This window comes from Delphinapterus leucas, chromosome 2, assembly GCF_059928025.1.
Source record: "Delphinapterus leucas isolate spDelLeu-1000000601 "Yukka" chromosome 2, BTC_Dleu_Yukka2, whole genome shotgun sequence".
NCBI classification, from domain to species: Eukaryota; Metazoa; Chordata; class Mammalia; order Artiodactyla; family Monodontidae; genus Delphinapterus; species Delphinapterus leucas.
Genome location: NC_143130.1, coordinates 84,466,955 through 84,488,985, shown reverse-complemented (window position 1 = coordinate 84,488,985; position 22,031 = coordinate 84,466,955). Strand labels below are relative to the sequence as shown.

The following is a 22,031-nucleotide window of genomic DNA, read 5'->3' as shown; positions in this document are numbered from 1 at the left end:
CTACAGGGAGAAGGCAGAATGCACTAGTCAGGCTAACTTAAGCATCTAACAGTTTTATTTTTATTGAGTTGACATTCTGGTATATATCCTACATCAATGTATTTGTGAGCTAAAATCTGATAGATGCACACATATAGAAAATCAGTATATGTAACCTTAGATAAAGAGAATCTGTTCCTGAAAGATACTGACACTCACATGAGGGCAAGTTTGGATTTCTGGGAGGCAGATTTTGGTCAATGGAGAATCCACAAAGGCCAATGTCCCACTGTGGGGACTGTCTGAGAAGCCATCCTTCCCCAAGTAATATTCCTTTTTGCATCATCAACCATGTACCTTAATGTTTAAAATTACACAGCGATCACCAATTCCCTGTTTCTCAAAACTTTCTTCCCTTGATGTTTAGGATACCACTCCCTTATTCTCTCTTACTTCTCATTGCTTCGCTGAGTCTTTACCTGCCTCTTAATGGGAGGATTTTAACAATTTTGTCCTTGGATCCCCTTCTTTTCCAGTTTTATACTTTCTGAGAAATCATTTCCATCCTCATAGCTTCAACTGCCATTTATATATTCTAGATCAGTGCTGTCCAAGAGAACTTTCTGTGATGATGGAAATATTCTGTATCTGTGCTAGCCAATACAGTAGCCAGTAGCCATATATGAATAATGAGCATCTGAAATGTGACTGGCACAACTAAGTGAATTTTCAATTTTATTTAATTAAATTAAATTAGCTACAAGGATTAGAATCACTGAGAAACCCTAGTGACAGAGATTCGCATTAAGTCTGGGGCAAAGTCAAAGAACTGATGTTTAGCCAAAGCTCCCCCTGGTGATTCTGGTGCATACACGCACAAAAGATTTTTCAGGCTTGGAACTAGGTAGGTATATAAAAGTTTTAAAAAGATCAGGGGTCTTTTTGAGGTTTAGGTGCCCTAGCTCAAGGGTTTGTAGGAGTGAGTAAAGGAGATGAGAAGTCACACCCCATCCATTCCTCAAACAGCTGAGCGAGGAAGTCTACCTGCATCATTGCTGATATTGTAGCAAATATCAAGAACTGAATATCTTTTTTTTAATTGAAGTATAGTTGATTTACAACGTTGTGTTAGTTTCAGGTGTACAGCAAAGTGATGCATATATATATATTTATATATATGTTCATTCATATATATATATATATATAAATATGTTCTTTTTCAGATTATTTTCCATTATAGGTTATTATAAGATATTGAACATAGTTCCCTGTGGTATACAGTAGGTCCTTGTTGTTTATCTACTTTATATATAGTAGCTTGTATCTATTAATCCCAAACTCCTAATTTATCCCTATTCCCTTTCTCCTTTGGTAACAAGTTTGTTTTCTAATTCTGTGAGTCTGTTTCTGTTTTGTAAATAAGTTCATTTGTATCATTTTTTTTTAGGTTCCACATATAAGTGATATCATATGATATTTGTCTTTCTAAAAACAGAATACATTTTTAATGAAAGGGAGAGACTGGAAGACCAATGCAGAGAAACCAAGTTAGATAACAGTGTGCCAAAAAACCCTGAGTATAAATGGTGATGTCTGTGAGAAAACTCAGGGAACATTACCTGAATAAGTAGGTCAGAGAACTGTAAAAAAACAAAATAAAAGTTTTAACAACTTGAGTGTTGGAAGTGGAACTTAAGAGAGTGGAGGATGCCACTTCTCTAGGGACTTAGTGAGACAAGAGAATGTTATACGAACTAGAAAGCCTGGAATAGGAAATTTTTGAATGAATTAAAAAGAATGATGAACGGTGGGGTCTGGAAGAGATGTTTAAAACTTTAAACATTTAAATCTCATAAAATATTTGCCACAATATGTTTCTAAAACGTCTCACAACTGTATTTGCATGCCTCCTGACAGTATACTAAGTTGAAGGGCCTCTGAGTTGCTTTAGGACATTCCTTCCTAAAGTCTTTTATTTTTTAATCAAAATATTTTCCCCCCTAATGATTAATAGGCATTGCCTTATTATATAATCTCATTACACAGCAAATTAACTTTTTTGCCAAGAATATTGATGAAAAGTATATTTTGATGCCAGGCCACAATTAGTAGTAGAAAAAAGAAAAAAGAAAAAAGGGGTGAAATGCCAGTGTAGTAGAGTGGAAAAGAGAAGATTTAACCTAGATTTGAATCCTGGCTCTTCAACTTACTGACCATGGGACCTTGGGCAAGTACTTCAAGTGTCCTTTTTCTTTCATTGTAGACTATATCCATACTCTCTCTGAATCATGGCTTTAAGTATTAAATAACATATAAATTGTTTACAATGCCTGGCACACAGTAGGCATTCATATGTTCCCCGCCTCTTCCCACAGTGTTCAAGTTTAAGACATATATCTCTCACAGATAGTCCATGGTGGACTACAGTGAGCTGATTCCAATGTCACACAGAGACAGTCTTAGGGATTGAGAGTGAATTCCTACCATGATGAAAAGCCCACTTCCCATCTAGACTGATACTGTGTTCCCAGGTCTAGTAGATCATGTGGAGTGTCATATACTAAAATTTTAAGAGCCACCACATCTGTAAAGTGATAGCTAGAAAGGTGGATCGAAGGAGGGACTTTCACATTTACTTTACATAACTATGTACTGTAAAAAAATTTTATAGTAAACATGTATTGCATAAATTAAAAAAATTAAATTTAAAAACAAATCATTGCTTCACTCACAAACTGACCAGGGAGAGTGGGGATCCCAAGGATGAAGTTTTTGAAGGAGAAATTGCTTCCTTTCTCTAACCCTCTGGGAATGAGAGAGAACTGGTGGGGTAAAATGACAGGAGAGGGAACCTTCTGTTGGGTGCCTTGCAGCCGGTCCCCATTGTCATCACTTCTTATTAATATTTTTCATTCTCTTCTGATAAGAAAATCTCCAAGGACTTTCCGGAGGTTACTTGTGTCCTGGAGTTTCTTTTAAAAAGAAGTTATCACTCATTTTGTTAGTCTGCAAAACTGCCAAGTGAGCCTGCAGTAAGTGAGGAGATCTCTATTATCTGTCACAGGTAGCAGTGTTGGTTGTCTTTACCTGCAAGCCAACTCTCAGTGTAGTGACATAATCTGTGAGTACAAAGAGGAGCCACACAGGAAGTGTGGTAAAGTCTCGGCCTATGACAAAAGAAGGGTAGAAAAAGAACCATTATGATAGAGATAGTGCCAGGGCAAGTGAGAGCAGACAGGTGCTGGGTCACCATACCTCACTGGGAAAAAGAACACAGACAAAAAAGGCCTTAAGAAGTAGATGGACAAAATGTCAGCACTTGTTTCCCTTGCACAAACTTGCCAGGAAAAGCACAAGATGCATCCAGCTGCTTCAGTCATTTTCTGGAAATTTTCTTTAAAATGCCCAGAAAGGTGGAAAACCAGGTACTAGAAATAATTCTAGAAAGACTGCAGTGTCGTATCCACAGAAAAAGACACCTGCATACACATACATCATTAATTTTTGGAGTACTAGAGAGATTAAAGCAGCAATAATATTTTTTTAAATTAAATAAAGGCATTTTGATGTTTTAAATACTTGGTATTTTCCGAGTTTTATATAAAATTATCAATATTGACTTTTGTCAAATGTATATAAAAAGTCTATTGGGATTGACATATACGCACTACTATATATAAAATAACTAATAAGGACTTACTGTATAGCACAGGGAACTCTGCTATACTCTGTAATGGCCTGTATAGGAAAAGAATCTAAAAAGAGTGGATACATGTGTATGTATAACTGAATCACTTTGCTGTACACCTCAAACTAACATTGTAAATCAACCGTACGCCAATAAAAATTTTTTTTAAAGTCTAGATACATGTATTGAAATACATATTCCAATAATTAGATGACACTTTAAGAAGAGAAGACACATTAATGATACTCTCACCCCATTTTCTCAATCACACAGAGCCAGAAAGGTCAGTTCCATCAGATACCATTAGAGCTAGGGCTATAATCCAAACCTTATGGGTCCTAATTCCATGTTGATACCACACACCTAAAGATTAAAAACAAACCTTTATAAATTGGTGTCACCGAACACTTTTTTTCTGTGGAGTGTAAATAGACTTTTCTCTTTAAGCTGGTGTTTCAAAAGGACTTTATAAGAGGCTTCTTGCTGACCACCCCACAGCCTGCAGGTACACACTCTTATATGCCTTGTATAGTCTATCCATTGGCTGAGTGCCAAAGTAAAGACCTTCCCATCTCCCAAATTCCAGACTGCTCACTTGGTTCTAGACTCCCAGGTTTCCTGGGCCTGGCCTACTTGAATGGTATGTATTTTCTAACCTGCGTTCACGGCTTTGTGTGAGCATTCCCAGTATTTGTGCCTTGTTAACTGATCTGCTGTTGCCCACTGTCCCTGTACAAAGATCTAAAACCACTCCTCTTTCTGAGGGGGATGGATGGGAAGACTTTTGATGCGCTCAATCATGTTCCTTTACTCAGTGTTTTCCCAGTTGCCAAATGCCTTCCATGTGACTGTGAATGAGAAAGTGATAAATTGGTACAAGGCTCAAGGTATCTTTCCCCTCTTATCAGCTGTAAAGCTAGAATAGAAACTGATCGGTACCAGAAATTCACTCAATCATATAAATGTCTCATCTAAAAATAAAAGCCAAATACACATTTCTTTGTTTCTTGCATATATTTACAATATAAATACTAATTTGTTTTCAAAGTACATATTCTTTTAACAATTAGCAAAAGTTATCTAGAATGGGACAGCAATTTAACGTAAAGCCTTTGTAGTAGTGATTAAGGAAAAAATAGAACTGTTTTGGGGATAAGGGATTCTAGAAGGAATATGAATGGGCATGATGATCTGAACTTGCTAAGGTAATGTGAAGCAGCTTACTCCACGTTGCACTGCCGATACAGCATGTTAAAGGACTACTGTGTGAGACAGCAACCGGGATGGGGTGTTGTAAAAACTAAACCTGGGAGATATAAAAAGTACACATGCTTGCATAGTGCGTTAATCTTGAAAGAAGCTCAACATTTCATTCTCATTTTCAATAACTTAAATGAATAGTACTTAAAACACATCACACAAAATTAAAAGACTTGTGCATATATTTCAGATTTCAACAATGTCAAAAATACATAGTATGATTTTACATAGGATTTGTGCTACATTAGAACACTAAAGACAAACATCACTTGAGTAGTAAGGAAAACGTTAAATATTAAATAACTGAGAAACGAAACGTGTAAACACTAATCTAACTGTGGCGGGGGTGGGGGGGTGGGGGGTGGTTTGCTCTTGCAACAAGTCCAGTGAAGTGGTTTCGACAGTACAAAAAGGGTTAGGACATGAGTGTTTCCAGTCTCCTTGGAATATGTGGATCTCATCCCAGGAATCCTTTCATAAAAACTGGTCCAGGATAACAGGAGAGGACCCACTCTCCTGCTTGTTAATTTGGTACACTCCCTTCTACGCTATTTTTTACTTTCAAACTTGGGTACTGAGCAAATACTTTAAATTGTCACTCTTTATCAACATCTTGGTGAAAACTGAGGGTTTGTTGGCGATTCAGTGTAAGATTTGAGTTCATATGCAGCACCGCTATCAACTTCCATCGACTTTCTAGAGAACAGGAGCCGTACATCTCTATGGAGGTAGATCTTTCCAGATTTAGAACTCTGGAACCTAAACAAAGAAACAACAAAATGATGCTTCATTTCAGGGAATTAGTGTTTAAAACAAACAAACCTGAGTAATTAAATTTTGAAAGCAGGAAGGATTAGTCTTGCTACAACATTAACAGTGCCTCTTTAACAAGATATTTAAAGTCTTATATTGCCAAAGCACTTGCTGCTATTTCAGTGCCTCTCCCTCACTATCCCTAAACATTCCATACTCCCTTTCCCCTCTTACAATGACAAAGGTGCTTCTTTTTGTAAATCTGGGTTTCACATGCAATCTGACTCTACATCCCTGACACCACAGCACATGCACCTTTCCTTACCTGTAGTATGCACTTTCAGTTCACGTCAGCCAATTACACTACATTTGGGCATCTTCTAGCTACAAAGAATGACCCATTTCACACAACTTGCCCTCCTACAATTTTGAGTACGTTAAAATGGATTCCACACTTGGAAAGTCACCACAGAAAACTATCAAGTTTTGAGACAATCACAGGATGAGAAAGGACAGCTACCACCAGTAGTGGCTAGCTAAATAAAGCCTAATCATCATTAGAAACCAAGAGGAAAGTTAGCAGTGAAACGAAAATGGTTATCAAAGCTGTATATGGAACTGTTTCTATCCTCTGCTAACAGCTTATAGCATAATACAGGGGTTGGAGGCTTTAATCACATAAACTTAATTGGCAGATAGTCAAACATACCCTTTAGTGTTAATTTCTCTAGTTTCCCCTTTGCATAGCAGAAGTATCTGGGTTTGTGGATTTTATTCCCAAATTAGCTGAAAAATCTGGTGGTCAGTTGTATATATTAAAGCAGACCTCAGACTGGCTCACTCTTTGATTCTTTCTGCAGTTTTTCACCTTCTCAACCTGAAGAAGAACATGGTGAGCTTTGGGAGTTATGCCATGCCTTCTAAAGCAGTTTCTTTACAGCATTTAAGGTATCTAATCATTATGTGGAGATGACAAAAGCTGGGCTAGTTGACTTTTTGGCGAATGTTGGTTACATATGGCTAAGGCTGTTGTAACAGATTGAAGTTACCTCCTCCTGATGAATAGGGCTCCTTGGAGTAAGCAGTTAAGCTAAGATGAATTACTGTCACTGATGTGATTGAGGACTTCTTATGAACAACATCAGAAAATTATTAGGAATAGAGTTACAGGCAAAGGGCTACTGAGCTCTCTTCTAAGCAATACACTTGCTCATTGATCTTAAGAACTATACTAGGATTTCAGGGCTAAAAACCTTACCCTACGATGCTGCAAGCATGGACCTCAAGAGCAAACAAATGGTTTCTCACAACCTAGAGCTATTAGCTGGGTAGTAAAAGTTTGAGGAAAATATATTTCTAATGGAATCACCAGAATATAAGCTGTATAAGAATAGAGATTTTGTCCCTGCTGTTTCCAAGAGTCTAGAAGCATGCTGGACACATCAATGTTTGTTGAATGAATGAATGAATATGAAAGTTAAGAATTTCCCTGTCCAACTCAGCAGCCACAAGCCACATGTGGCTACTGAGCACCTGAAATGTGGCTAGTTCAAACTGAGTACAGCAAAGGAATGTAAATATCTCATTAATAATTTTTATATAGATTACATATTCCAATTATAACACTTGTATGTTAGGTTAAATAAAATATATTAAACCTCTGCTTATTACTTTTTTTAATGTGGCTACTAGAAAATATAGAACTATATATATAGCTCATATTACAATTCTATTGGACAGCACTGGTTTAGACAACTGTGCTTCACTTCCCCCAGATATATTAGCATTGTTTTGCTATAACATAGTTTCCATGACACAGCTATAAATGAAAACTCCCCTAATTCAACAAGTAGTAATGACTGAAGGAAGATATGCCATGTGTTTTCTGCATCCTGGCATATCATAAAGAGTGTCGAAGTTAAGCAAATTCCAAGGGGCACTCGTCTAGTTAGAATGACAGTTTTTAAAAATAAACTAAAAATTTTAGAGTTTTCTTCTAAAGTAACGTATTTTCATATTCATTTGAAACATTACCTCAGATGTATGAGGTAGCGTAATAACCGTTCTTCTGTATGTCGGATGTTCTCTTTATTAACACTTCTCTTCATTTCTTGTTTAACAGGTACAGAAAAAGTTCTTTGTCGTAGGAATGTCTGATGATTGGCTGGCATATCTCGTAAGTCATATATCACAACAAACATCTTCACCACAGTCTTATTAGGATTAAATAAGGTCTGAAGAAACAATATAGAAATTATTCTTTAAAAACAGTGATTTGTTCATTTGATTCAAAATGATTGTGCCAATAATAAAACAGGCTTTTCAATAATAAATTAATCCCAGTGGATATAATTCAGTTTGGGGGAATAAAGTTAATAAAATTTCAGAAGTTTATGAAATGATATTCAATATTTTTTTAATGGTTCAATTAGATTTTTTATTTACAGAAATAAAAGAAATAAAAGCTCCTGTAACAAATCAAAATCTTTAGTCACAAATCTCATATTAATAATAGATAATACATAACATTTACTCTTGTTCATATTTTAAGAAATGGTTCCATTAGATTAAGCAAAATACACCTTCACTGAATTAAAACATTCCAGTTCAACTACTTCAAACACTAGCTTTATTAAAATGAGTCAACTGAAAAATGCTCAAAATAGAATTTTAGTTTTCCTCACATCTTAATAGTGAATAAATAGAATTTTTTTTAAATAAAAAAATAAAATCTTGGTAAAACTAGACTTTGATATGATGTTTCAGGTACATATGGTTATTATAAAATTTAAAATATATTCTCAAAAAAGAGAATTTTTCTTGTTTGGAAATTTTTCCAAGTTTAGAAAATAAAGTTCATTATTATTAGTTACAAAGTAGGCTAAGTAATACTTCACGTTCTCACAGTTGGATTCATTTCAAACACTGCAGTGACACTAGACTTTTTTTCAAATCATCATCAATATCATAATAGACTGAAATTAAATTCAGTTGCTACTTGGCCATTAATAACTGAAGGAATATTATTTTTTAAAGCACTAATTTTTAAACAAAATTCCAAGCTGCTGATTTGACTTTAACCAAATTACCAACACATCAATAGGTAACTTGGTGCCCATGCTTTCAGAAGCTCATCCGTGGCACTGGACATCACTCACTGAATCAAAATGAGAAATATATCAATATTATGATCCAATTTTTGAAATCTAGTGAGTCTTAAGATTAAGGCTAATAATACATTTAACAACCACAACAACTAGCAAGCCAGGAGTTCAAGCCATGTTTATACATAGTTAAATTTATACAAGGAATGAAAGACATACCCAAATTTCAGATTTAAAATAGCCAGTAGAGTTGGTAGTCTTCCAACAAGGGGTAAATGTGCTGCCTCTGGGTTTATGCCTCATTATTATGACACCTGATAGCTAGCTTTCCAGTGACCCACACTTTCACAAGCGCTACAGAGCCAGAGGCAAGAGATCAGAAGATGATCACTCTTTTAGTTCAAGAAATCCATTCAACATAAAAATCTTACTTTAAAATGCAGTGATTTTTCCTTGGTAAAATTTATACGTATGTACATACATGCATATATATTGCCTAGTACTATGTTTCATTCCTGTGTGATACGAAATAAACAAATGTACAGACTCTTCACTATACTGGAACAATGAAGATGAGTAAAAGTGGTCCTTCGAAGCACTGATCACACTGAAGCCAAAGGTCATCAAAAGGCTTGGTGAATTAGACCAGATCCTTAGTGTGAGGAACTCAGCTAGACTCTTTTTTTTTTTAATTTCAGCTTTATTGAGGTACAGTTGACAAATCTCAGCTAGACTCCTTCCAAGAGTTGCAAGAGCCAACACTGTAATAGACTTGCGCGCTTACAGGATTATCCTGGGTCTGACTTGGAGATGAACTCAATCACAAACTGGTCTTGATATAAAATTACTCTTCTGAGAATCCTAGATCAAGGATGATGAAGGATTACTGCTCTGGGCTAGAGGGGTTCTCCTAAGCCAAAACTAGATCAACACCTAGACCAAAAGGAAAGAGGCATTCTTTGCCCTGACGTCTGTCGGACTGCATTTCTGCTTTGTGTAACCGTCTCATTAAATCAATTTTAGAAATTATTACAGTAGGGATAATATAATTTTGCTTCCCAGGTTTCCCTGACAAAGCAATATTAATATTTGGGGTCTCCTTTTACATAGGTCAATCTCAATCCGGCTTATTATATTAAGTAGAAGGTACTGGTAATCTAAATTCTAATTATACTGAAAATAGCTCTATTTAAATTATGTTAACTGTCATACCTATTTTTCTAAAGCATTCACCTTGATTAGCTTATTAATGCTTTCCTTTTATGGAGGTCCCCAAATGGTCATTCCTGAGGCAGAGCAGGGAAACTCCAAACAAAGCTGCAGCCCCACTGTTACTTACCAAAGTTGTTGCAGCAGCAGTAGCAGGAGAAAGGGCTAAGTTCTATATGTATGTGAGAGAATGATTATTGCAATTGTAGGCTATAAAACACATACCACTTGTATTGTTCCTGAAGGAGGTACTCGATAACCCCTTTTACCAAGGGACTCTAAAGTAATCACACCCTTGAAATAAAAGAAGACAAACTGAGTACAAACTGATGCATATATATACATAAAAGGCTAAAATAAGAATAATAAATCATGTAATTACTAACATTTCAGAATTTTATTTGTATGGAAAAACATTCACATTGAATTAATAGAGATACATTCTATGAATATGAAATAGTGAGGATCCCACCTCACTAGGAAACAATTTACTGTTCTTCCTAGAGATGCTTCAATAAACAATACATAACATCAATGACCATACTGCTTGAAATTAATATTAAGATATAAGATATAGAAGTGAGAAGTTCTTTAACTAAAAAGGAAATAAAGGGGGATGACAGGATTATTCTCTTGTACCATGTGGGAGCAGGGAAATGAAGCAAAACAATTTATTGGTCTTTGGACATACAGAAACTCAGGAATGAGGACTGATCCTAAGTCTTTCCCAAAAATGAAGTCAATTCTTCAGTCAGAAACTTGAGTTGTTATATACGTATATGGACTTCTGACTAGACACAGACCAGCATCATCAGCATCACCTGTGAACTTGTTAGAAATGCATAATTTGTGGCTTCTCCCCAGACCTACCAAATCAAATCTGCATTTTAACAAGATTCCCCAGATGATATCATATGTATATTAAAGTTTGAGAGGCACTGCCATATTATATAAAATAGTTTTCTGAGAAAGATGCTGTAATCACTGCAGAAGTCGAAACAATGACAAACAGTATAAATTAAAACACAGGAAGCTAAGATTGAATGTGTGAAAGTTTCTAGATAACCAGGATGACCAAATTACTACAGGTGGTGACTGTGATACTTAATTCTTAGGTAGCTTTAAGAAACAAATGCTGATTCATTTAACTGGGTAAATAGTTTTCTTTTGAGTAGTTAAGTAGAATAATTGCATGCTCTACAACTCATATCCCATCATTTTACACTGTACCTGCCAAAACGTGTCAACCTTATGTAAAAGTAAATATAAAACAGGACTGTCCCATCAGGCAACATCTGTTGGGTTTGAAAGACAGACCAGGGGAGGCAGTAGGGGGTAGAAAGCAGTGGACAAAGGTAAAAGGGAAGGCCAGACTCTAATATGTGAATACCTAATCTCCAAGTGAACAGCAATTGACAATCAGAATATTAAATTAATACGTTAATAATGGGAAATGTTCATGGAAATGGGCACTGAAAAGACATATGTGGTTCTTAACAAATATGATTACATGGTCATTTAAAGCATGAAAACAGCATATCAACAAACTGCATCCCTAACCAAAACAGTAATGAAGCTTTAATAATTTTTCTCTTACAATCTTCTCTACATGAAAAAATGCTATGGTATATAATGCTCCTCTTCTTCCTAGTTCCAGAAAGAAAAAGCAGAATATATCTAAATAATAGCTACCTTTCTAATCACATTGCTCCAGGCAATATATTACTGTTTTTCCTTGCCATCCTCCGCTAAATATATATAAAAAAACTGGTGAGGGAAAATCTACTACCAAGCCTACACTTACTTCCTTTAATACAATACAACTCTAATAGATTTTAGAACATAATAACAGTAACTAAATCAATTTATAAAGAAAGAATATGGATAAAACCCCTCAAAGTTTAAGGCAACACTTTACAACAATAATTTCTAAGCAATATAAGACTAGTATTGGCAATGGCAAGTTAGGAATTTTGAAGAGACTGGGAAAGTATTTGGAATTTTATTTGTATTATTATTAAATTTATTATTTTTTAAAAATTTCATTATTTTAATTGGTTGGCATATTAATATTTCCACCTAGAAAGTTACTGTATTTAACATAAAGAAGAAAAATACATTTTCTTCTGGCATTTTAGGATGGAATAGGTAGATTAAGATGAACTAAATTTGGTCAAAATCTTACACAAAAAATTCTCAAGTGACTGGGGAATAGAGAATATGCAAAGCTAAGTAAAACTGAAGGAGGTATATCTTAATTTCGTTAATTATAAATAGAATAAAATATATAGTGCTGTTAATATGATCATAAAGCAAGTCATACCATGAATTTGCCACGGGCAAAACTGCTTTAGACCTTTCTGCCTGGTTCCACCGTGCAATAGTTTCTAAACAGTGAAATGTTGCCATATTACGTAACACTTGGAGAACATTTTTACTACTGACGTAGGATTGGAGAGAGACATTTATATGGCTTTGAGCTAGTCTAAAAGGAATTATTTAATGAAAAGCCCTGTACTATCTCTACTCCACAAAGACAGAATTCTCTGTGCTAAAATTTCACCCTTGCAAGTCATTTGTATAATTTGTCATGAGAGGTTCCAAGGTTATTATTAGAGTAACAAATAGGGATTTGGTGTCTCAGCTCCACTGGTCTGTGATATGTACTATCTTATCAAAACATGATCAGACCTTTGAAAACAGACTAAACTACCAAAATACAAATAACCCTCCCTAGCGAATAAGATTAATTTGATTAATTTACAGGAGGAAAGATCCGTGGTCTAAGATTTGGACTGGGTCATTTGTAAAGGGAACCCATTCCTAATGAGTAAAAAAAATTACATATTGGAAAATTTATTAAAGAATATTATCAGAGAAAAGTAAGAAAAAGATTCTTAAAGGATAGACTAACTTAACCTAATTTAGACTCTTTTCAATATTTATTCAAAATCTGTGATCATTTGTGTGTGCTTTCTGGAGACAGAGTGATAAAATCCTTTATCTCTCTTTTTTTTTAATTTAATTTATTTTTTATACAGCAGGTTCTTATTAGTTATCTATTTTGTATATATTAGTGTATATATGTCAATCCCAATCTCCTAGTTCATCCCACCCCCTGACCCCCACTTTCCCCCTAAATCCTTTATCTCTTAATCCTTATTTTTTTAGATGTCAACCAAGGTCAAGAATTAATGTTATTTTGCTTTTTTAAAGCATAGTTCAAATTACCTCTTGCTCATGAATTTCACTCAAAGATAGTTTTTTGAGCTGACTTTCAGCCAATTCACTCTTTAACTTGTTTCTAACTCATCCTAATGGTCATCAGGGACTCTGTACACTAATGACCTCAGACCTTATCTTTCCATTCTTTATTACCATGTGCCAATAGAATACCTGAAACTAATGAGACTTCTTGATGTCCCAGTAAAGCAGAATGGCCATCTTTATAGCTATATTCTTTTTATTTTTTTTTTTCTGTGGTACACGGGCCTCTCACTGTTGTGGCCTCTCCCGTTGCAGAGCACAGGCTCCGGACGCACAGGCTCAGCGGCCATGGCTCACGGGCCCAGCCGCTCCGTGGCATGTGGGATCTTCCCGGACCGGGGCACGAACCCATGTCCCCTGCACTGGCAGGCAGACTCTCGACCACTGCGCCACCAGGGAAGCCCTATAGCTATATTCTAATATTGTAAGCATTCCAGTAAGATACACATTTTTTCTGGTATTGAGCTTATCTCAATGATATTTTCCATTTTATTAATTATCTAAAATTAACAGTTATTTTTTCAAAATTATACTGGAAAGTGGATACATCTTTCTATGGTAAATGAGTAACAAGTGGTATATGTGATAACTGGGTAGGCTTGTGAAGAACTGGGCCTCTGTTTTTTATAACAACCACTGTTATGCATCTTTACAATTATGACCCACAAGTGTTATTATTATTGAAAAAAGAAAACTTTGAATAAATGACACCACTGTGCTTTTTAGATCAAAGTATGAAACACCAATCAGACTCTTGATTAAAATTTTCACCCTTAGAATGGAATAAGGCTTAACAACCTTCCGTGAACAAACTACATCAGTAATGAGTAGACTGCATTTAGGTCCCTAAAAAACTATAACTTCCCTTCCTCTGTTGTTTCTCAATTATGCAGAATTTGCTTTTCATAGTTTTTATTAATAACAAAAGACATTGTTGCTAATGTCCTTGAGGAACCTAGAAGGTGGGGGAGAGGGATATTAGAAAGGAAGCAATTGGGTCAGGGGATAAGTTAGGAAATTCAAGTAGCAAGACCAGAGCTGTATATTTCTATGCCTACCGCAATTTGTATTTCTCAAAGCAAGACCTAACATAAAAACCCAGATCTGACTCCATATTTTATACCATCAACGTAAACTTCTTACAGACTTGCACTGCTAGCCACTAACTTGTCTTTCGGAAAAGGGCTGACAGTAATCACACACCAGGACTTGGTATCATTTTTGCAGTTGAGGGCTTATTTCATCCTCAAATCCACTGGAATAAAAGATGGGAAAGATAAAATTATAGGATCCTAAGGCTCAAGACAGTGCTCTTATTCCTCTTAGCTATTTTACTCTCCACTAAAACGTTGGCATGGAGTCAGAAATAGCTAGTATTCTAAAGAACCCTAGAATTGGAAAAAGAATGGTCCAAAGATAAGCCAAACAGGAGAAAGGGGGTGAAAGGGCATCACAAAAGCTGTACGTCACCAAATCTTTACCTAAACTCTACTGAGATGAGGATCATAGTGAAGGCAACACTGTTAGGACTAGAGTGCCCAGTAAGCACTTGAGAATCTGCGTGAACTCAGCAAGATATGGAATCACAGTGTCACTAATCAAAATTTTATCATTTTTTCATATTACATAGAAACAAGTAAATTTTCAGCACAATCCTCAAATGTAATAGAGGGTACCTGTTATTAGAGCTTGCTCAGAAAGAAGTTGTGAGGTGTTATTTTGGCATATTCATCTCTATGCAGCCTTCAATCCCCTCTTAGGAAATACTTTATATTTTCAAGCATTGCACCAAAGTAGTACTAAATCTCTTTAAGCTTAAAGGTATTTGTCATTAAGATGGTTGATTTTAGCAGAAGAAGACAATTAAAAATACTTGCCATATAAGGAGAGGGAGCATTATCATCAGAAACACTGTAGAATGACACTTCAACTGGAAGAGTCAAATGAGTGGGGCAGAAAACCCCACTTGCCCCTACCTCGGCAGTAAAGCCATCAACAATGCCGAGAGGATCTAAACGATAGTTCAAGACAGACTCCTGGAAGGCAAAATAAAATAATTTTTAAGAAATAAAATTTAAAAGTTAACACATTCATTCCTTCTTTCTATTTAAAGAAATATGTTAGTATGCTTTCTGGCACGAGAAAAGTGGTTGCTGCCATTGCCATGCCCTCATTTCAAATGTTCATCTGACCTGAAATCAACACCCTCCCAAATCAATCTTCTACCATCTTACAAAGTTTGGCCTCCTTACTATTCCAACCCACACTGAACTATCTTTGAACTTCACCATTATTTTGATATAATCGTTTAATGAGTTATTCTTATCTCTGTAAAGAAAATATGCTCTACCAGAGCAGGTATAATATCAGAAATTTTCTTATTCCTCAGAGTATATTTCTACTGTTAGCCACAGAGAAGCACTTGAAAACTTGTTAACAGGTCATATACAGAAGTTCCATCAAAAGAGAAAGCCAAGTACTCATAACTTTAACTGAAAAACAACTGCCTCTTAAAAATTGTTGTTGGAAGTGACATATGTTTTATTGTTTAGTTTAATTTAAGAAACAGTAAATACACATTGGGAAAAAATTTAAAAGTACATAAATACAAACAATAGAGAAGCTCCTTATCCATCTCTCCCAAGCTCACTTGCTGAGGAAACCACTTTTAACAATTTAGTGTTTATATTTCCAGGTATGAGAAACATGTTAAGCCTTTCACAAGCTCTCTTTCCTATACATATATCAACACATATATGCATACATCAAGAAATGTGAGTAACGTTTCTTTGATTCAGGAATTCTTTGAAAAGAAACACTCCAAGCCCTCATGAGTCTAAATTTGAAAGTGGCATCAGCAATTCTCCAGTCCCGTGTCAAAAAGACCAGACCAAGAGACCTACGTTACAACGAGCCTTCTGTATCTCCCTCCTGCCCTGCAATCAATCCAATCCATATCCTGCTGATGGGACCTCTCAAGTCTCACAGCCTCAGCTCCCTCAACACCAGTAACCTAGCTCAGACCCTCATAACCTCTCCTCTGAACAAATGCAATACCCTCTAATTAGTTATTCCATCTTTAGTGTATCATCTGTATTACTGCCAGAGTTTTTAGGAAAAAAAAAAAAAAAAAAAGTCTTACATTACCCACCAGGTTAAAAACTTTGTGTTTCTTGATGTCCACAGGATGAAGTCAAATATTCACAGCATGGTATGTAAGGTCCACCCTACATCTCTTACCACAGCTCTCCTCACTTGCACGCAGTCTTACACTCCAGTTCTGGATGATGCTTTTCAATATCACCATGCTCTTTTACTACTTTTACCCATATGCCTTTGCACATGTAGCTCCCTTTGTCTAGAATCCCTTGACACTTCTCACACAATTTACTTGGCAAATTCCTACTCATCTTTTGTAACTAAGCTCAAATGACAGCTCCTTAGTGAAAGCTTCCCAGTCCCTTAGCAGAGAGAACAAATATATGGAGACTGAGAAAATTTCTATTACAGTGCTAATTACTTCGGTTTATAGATTATTTATATGTCCAACTTCTCCAGCAGCCTGTAAACTTCTCTAAGGCAGGAAGTTTATTATTTAGCTTTATATTCCTAGCATACAACATGACACATAGTAGGTACTCAATAAATGTTTCTTAAATAAGAAAAATGTTCTAAGGGTGTATGAAAATTTCAGAAAAAGAGCACAGAAATGCTAATGGATAAGGCCAATGATCCAATGTAGTCTATGACTTTATTCAGGTTTTTGTGACTTTAAACGAATATATTGTACTAGCATGCATGTTAGGCCCTACTGAGTGCAAGAAAAGGAAATAAAAGGCATATAAATTACAAAGTAAGAAATAAAACTGTCCCTATTTGTAGATGATGTGGGAATCTACATACAAAAATCCACCCCCTCCAAATCAATAAAATTAATAAGCAAGTTGAGCAAGGTCGTAGGTGATTATATATGTTTATACATGCATATGTATACATACACACATACATATATATATATATATATATATACACACACACCCATACATATAAAATCACTTATATATATATGTATATTTTTAGCCCCAACTCTCAGCATGCAGGATCTTAGTTCCCCAACCAGGGATCCAACCCATGCCCTCTACAGTGGAAGCATGGAGTCCTAACCACTGGGCTGCCACGGAATTCCCTAAAATCACTGTTGGGAATGTAAATTGGTACAACCGCTATGGAGAACAGTATGGAAGTTCCTTAAAAAACAAAAAATAGAAGTACCATATGCCCCAGCAATCCTACTCCTAGGCATACACCCAGAGGAAACCATAATTCAAAAAGATAAGTGCACCCCAATGTTCATTGCAGCACCATTTACAATAGCCAGGACATGGAAGCAACCTAAATGTCCACTGACAGGGGAATGGATAAAAAAGATGTGGTACATATGTACAATGGAATATTACTCAGCCATTAAAAAGAATGAAATAATGCCATTTGCAGTGACATGGATGGACCTAGAGATTGTCACACTGAGTGAAGTAAGTCAGAGAATGATAAATATCATGTGATATCGCTTATGTGTGGATTCTAAAAAAAGGGTACAAATAAACTTATCTACAAAACAGAAGTAGAGTTACAGATGTAGAAAACAAACTTATGGTTACTGGGGGGTAAAGGGGGGGAGGGATAAAGTGGGAAACTGGGATTGACATATACACACTACTATATATAAAAGAGAGAAAACAGATAACTAATTAGGACCTACTGTGTAACAGAGGGAATTCTACTCAATACTCTGTAATGGCCTATATGGGAAAAGAATCTAAAAAAGAGTGCATATATGTATATATATAACTGATTCACTTTGCTGTACACCTGAAACTAACACAACACTGTAAATCAACTATACTCCAATAAAAATTTTTTTAAATGTCATTTACAGGTTCATGTTTAAGATTGTTTTCTAATTGAAGACAACTAAACCCTTGATATACTTGATCCCAAGTAGAAGAGTCATTAAATAAAGCAGCACATGTATCAGAGACCTTTAACCATTTGATTTTTTAAAAATAATCTTATTTTATAATAAATTTAGATTTACAGAGAAGTTGCAAATATAGTACAAAGAACTATTTGATTTCGAAAATCAGCCTCCTTGATCATGAATCAGCTGCTATCAGCCCACCATCATCCTTCCTGGGTCCCAGAGCCAGTTTTACCAGGTAAGAAGGTGTGGTCAAGTCTATTTTCCAGCTCGAGTAACGGATACCTCCATCCAACCTGATTTCACCTAAGTCCTGCATCTCCTCCACCAGCTACCCAATTCTAAAATGTCACTGCCAACAATTCTCCCAACTTTACTTCTCATGTAAAGGAAAGGAAAAAGGGAAATCAAAAAAGGAAAAAGGGATAAGGAAAAAAGAAAAAGGGAAAGGAAAGGAAAGGAGGTGATTTCAAGGCTTTAGAAAAATGTAATCCATTTATTTCCTTTTTAAGAACAAATGACATAAATGACACCATGGGTCTAGGTTAGGAAACTTCAACTCTTAAAATAGTTTCAAAAAACATTACCTCAAAATTTCCTAAGAGACTAAGACTTGTTATAGGTGGAGCACTAGAACTCAGAAATGGTTTTTCATGAATATCTGGATCATCTTCAATGTTTAAACATGGTCGAGGACTATTTAAAAAAAGAACAAATCAGCAAATGGACATATTAACAACAGTATTTTCTAATTCACTTTTGTACAAATTAAACTAGGAGGATCTGATCAATTTTACTTAAACTACCATAATAAAAAATTAATGTAACCAAATTTTAAGATATGAAATATCTCATTTTAAATTCCTGATTAGATTTTATAATCTTTGTTATAATATTTGATAAAGAATATAAATAACATCCTAGGTTTCAAGGTGGAATTTATAACATATCAGCAGCATCTACTGGAAATATATAATATTGTAATGCAGTCTTCTATATCAATCTTCATTTTAAGTTAAAAATTAGAATACAAAGGCAAACTTATGTGACTAAGGAATATAATGAGAGTATTATTTGTCAACATGGAACAAATTGCCAAGGCTTTTTTGCAAAGGAGTATAAGACAAAGGAGGAGGTGAATGACCAGAAACAGACAAACCCACTTAAATGTTAAAACCAATGTAAGTGTTTGTTTATCATAATGACCACTGTATAGTTAGTTACTCATCATCTTAATTTCTCCCTCACTCATCCTTAATAACTGTATGTGTGAAATCATCTTGAAAATGATAAACTGAAAAATGGGATTCCTGTTCAAATTTTGATTTTCAGAGTCAACATTATTTACTGTGAAAGGCTAGAATTTTGTGCAAGATTATTTCATATACACTAATGAATTTTAAGATAAATACCTTCTAGATGATAAGCTTTTCAGATGCAGTAATGAAGAATCCAGATTAAAGCAACCTGATTGTGCCTTTCTTTGAGGAACCTAAGGTTAAAATAATCACTTGTTAGGTTTCAAAAGAATTTCAGACTATAAGTTTTTTCTTGAATTGATAGAACAATTTTCAAATGAAAGCTAAGCATATCTTAAAAAATAATAAAACTTCTCTCCTAATAGCTTATTAAAATCATGCTCTTTATTACATATTGTCCCTATGTCCTCATTTTATTAACTAGTTTGGAAAAAAAAGATGATTAATAAAAGCACTTTTACTAGGTTTTGATTTTTTTCTTTTTTTGGCTAACTGCACTTCGGGATCTTAGTTCCCCAACCAGGGATTGAACCCTGGCCACAGCAGTGAAAGCGCTGAGTCTGAATCACTGGACCGCCATGGAATTCCCTCGGTTTTGATTTTTTAAGAACCAGAACCAGTTTTTTCTAAAACCAAATCTTACATGTAATCCCAATATATAATATAATAAGACTTTTACTTTTTACTTTATATACTTCTGTATTGAGGGGGTAGGAATAAATGATTAATAGCTTTACAATAAAAGGGGGAAAAAAAGAATTAAATGGCGATGGGAGTCTGGGGTCCTGCCAACTCTACTGTTCTTTTAACCATCCCTACCCGACTGCACATTTCCAAGAACCCTGGCTGGGGCTTCACAGAGAACAGGTTTGAAAAATACTACTGTGGATTTTTAACCACTATTGTATACCAAATTACATTTAAGACAAACCACCAACTAGCTAAAAATAATCTAAAAATGAAAGACCCAAGTGTAAATTAAAGGTAAAATCACATACAACATACAAGTTAGACGGATTTGTCTTTAGAATTAATGTTAAATATGTATAAAGTATCTGAGTGATTGGTCTAATTTGTGACTAAGAAACAGATGATACTGAAAGTCTAAACAACCTCAATATTTTTAAGAGTTGTACAAGCGCACCATTCTATATTTTGGAGTTAGAACTTAATGTGAAATCTTCAATCCAAATTCTCATGTCTTCAATTCAGGAAAGTTTTCTACTTTCATTTCTTCCAGTACTGCATTTTCCTCATTCCATCTAGCCTTCCTTTTGGAATTTCTACTAGGCTTATACTGAACATCTCATTTTATCCTCCAGGGCTCTTTCATATTTTACCATCTCTCTTCCCTTCTGCACTTTATTCTAGGTGCTTTCTTAATACGTGTCTATCCGTTGACTAAATCTCTATTCAGCTGATTCCAGTCCACCATTTAATCCATGTGTATGTGTATGCACACGTGTATGTACACTTCAATTATATTTTTCATATTTTTAATTTCTATTTTTCCAATCCCACATGTTCTCTTATCTCAGTTCCCTGTCTTTATCTTCATTTATCTCTTGGAACATACATTCACTCATTCATTCATTTATTTATGTTAACATCTTTATTGGAGTAATTGCTTTACAATGCTGTGTTAGTTTCTGCTGTATAACAAAGTGAATCAGCTATACATAAACATATAACCCCATATCTCCTCCCTCTTGCATCTCCCTCCCTCCCACCCTCCCTATCCCACCCCTCTAGGTGGACACAAAGCACCAAGATCATCTCCCTGTCTTGTCTTGAAACATTTTAAAAAGAATTATTTCTGATTCTCTTTCAAGTTGCTCTGATAACAGGATTCCTAAATATGAATTTTCCCACTTCTTCTTCTTGCTGGTTCTTTTAAGGTGCTTTATAATTTTAATCCCCCTGAGATCATCCTCAGAAAGAGTTATCTTCCATGAAAATAAATCCTTGGTGCCATGGGTAATAGATGTGGGATAGTTTCATGTTTTCTCATAGACTGCACAAATTCAGAACCCCCTAACCATGGGTGACTTAGGCTTAGGTCCAAATTCTTTTGGGGGCTTCTTTTCCCATCTACTCTATCCCTCCTATTGCACCCCTTAAGTAAATAGGTGATTTCTTTTCTCGTCTCCCATTTCTAGAATGGCAGTCCTCACCTGTTTCTGGCTTTATGGAGTTTGGTTTTAGGTCCCAGCTATGACCAGTGTAGACCTGACTCCTGATCCAGCAGGAGCATTAAACCCTAGCACTATATTAGATTTAGATATCCTAGAAGGTCATAATTTGCCCCAAGTTAGTTTCAGAGATTTATCTTTCTTGCTCTTACACTATATTATGTATTTAAAAGTTGTGTTATATTTTGTCCAGGATTTTTGTGTTTGGGAAGGAGGAAGGATCTTCTCGTATTAACTCAGTCCACCATATTGAACAGAAGTCTGTAGTGCTTTTTACACCAGCATGATGCTATAAGTTTTTTCCTCATCACCTGGGCATTTTGAAAGCACCTCATACGTAGG

The 22,031-nt window shown here is 35.4% G+C and overlaps 1 protein-coding gene across 14 annotated transcripts in view; it reads right to left on the bottom strand.

Moving 5' to 3' along the window:
• Positions 1-5,091: 5,091 nt before the first annotated feature.
• The window catches only part of ATOSA (atos homolog A), an 85,516-nt gene continuing 68,576 nt past the window's right edge, over positions 5,092-22,031 (bottom strand). For 9 of the 14 annotated variants that reach the window (XM_030761662.2, XM_089907187.1, XM_089907188.1 and 6 more), the window contains 6 exons: positions 19,651-19,730; positions 18,826-18,934; positions 15,138-15,296; positions 10,219-10,287; positions 7,715-7,914; positions 5,092-5,686 (listed from right to left, as the gene is read on the bottom strand). In XM_030761662.2, coding sequence (XP_030617522.2) covers positions 5,533-5,686; positions 7,715-7,914; positions 10,219-10,287; positions 15,138-15,296; positions 18,826-18,934; positions 19,651-19,730 — 771 coding nt within the window. In that variant the 3' untranslated portion in view covers positions 5,092-5,532. Of the gene's footprint in view, positions 5,687-7,714; positions 8,838-10,123; positions 10,288-15,137; positions 15,297-18,825; positions 18,935-19,650; positions 19,731-22,031 lie in introns of those variants that run through there. The other 5 variants (XM_089907190.1, XM_089907191.1, XM_089907193.1 and 2 more) reach the window with 4 other exon arrangements.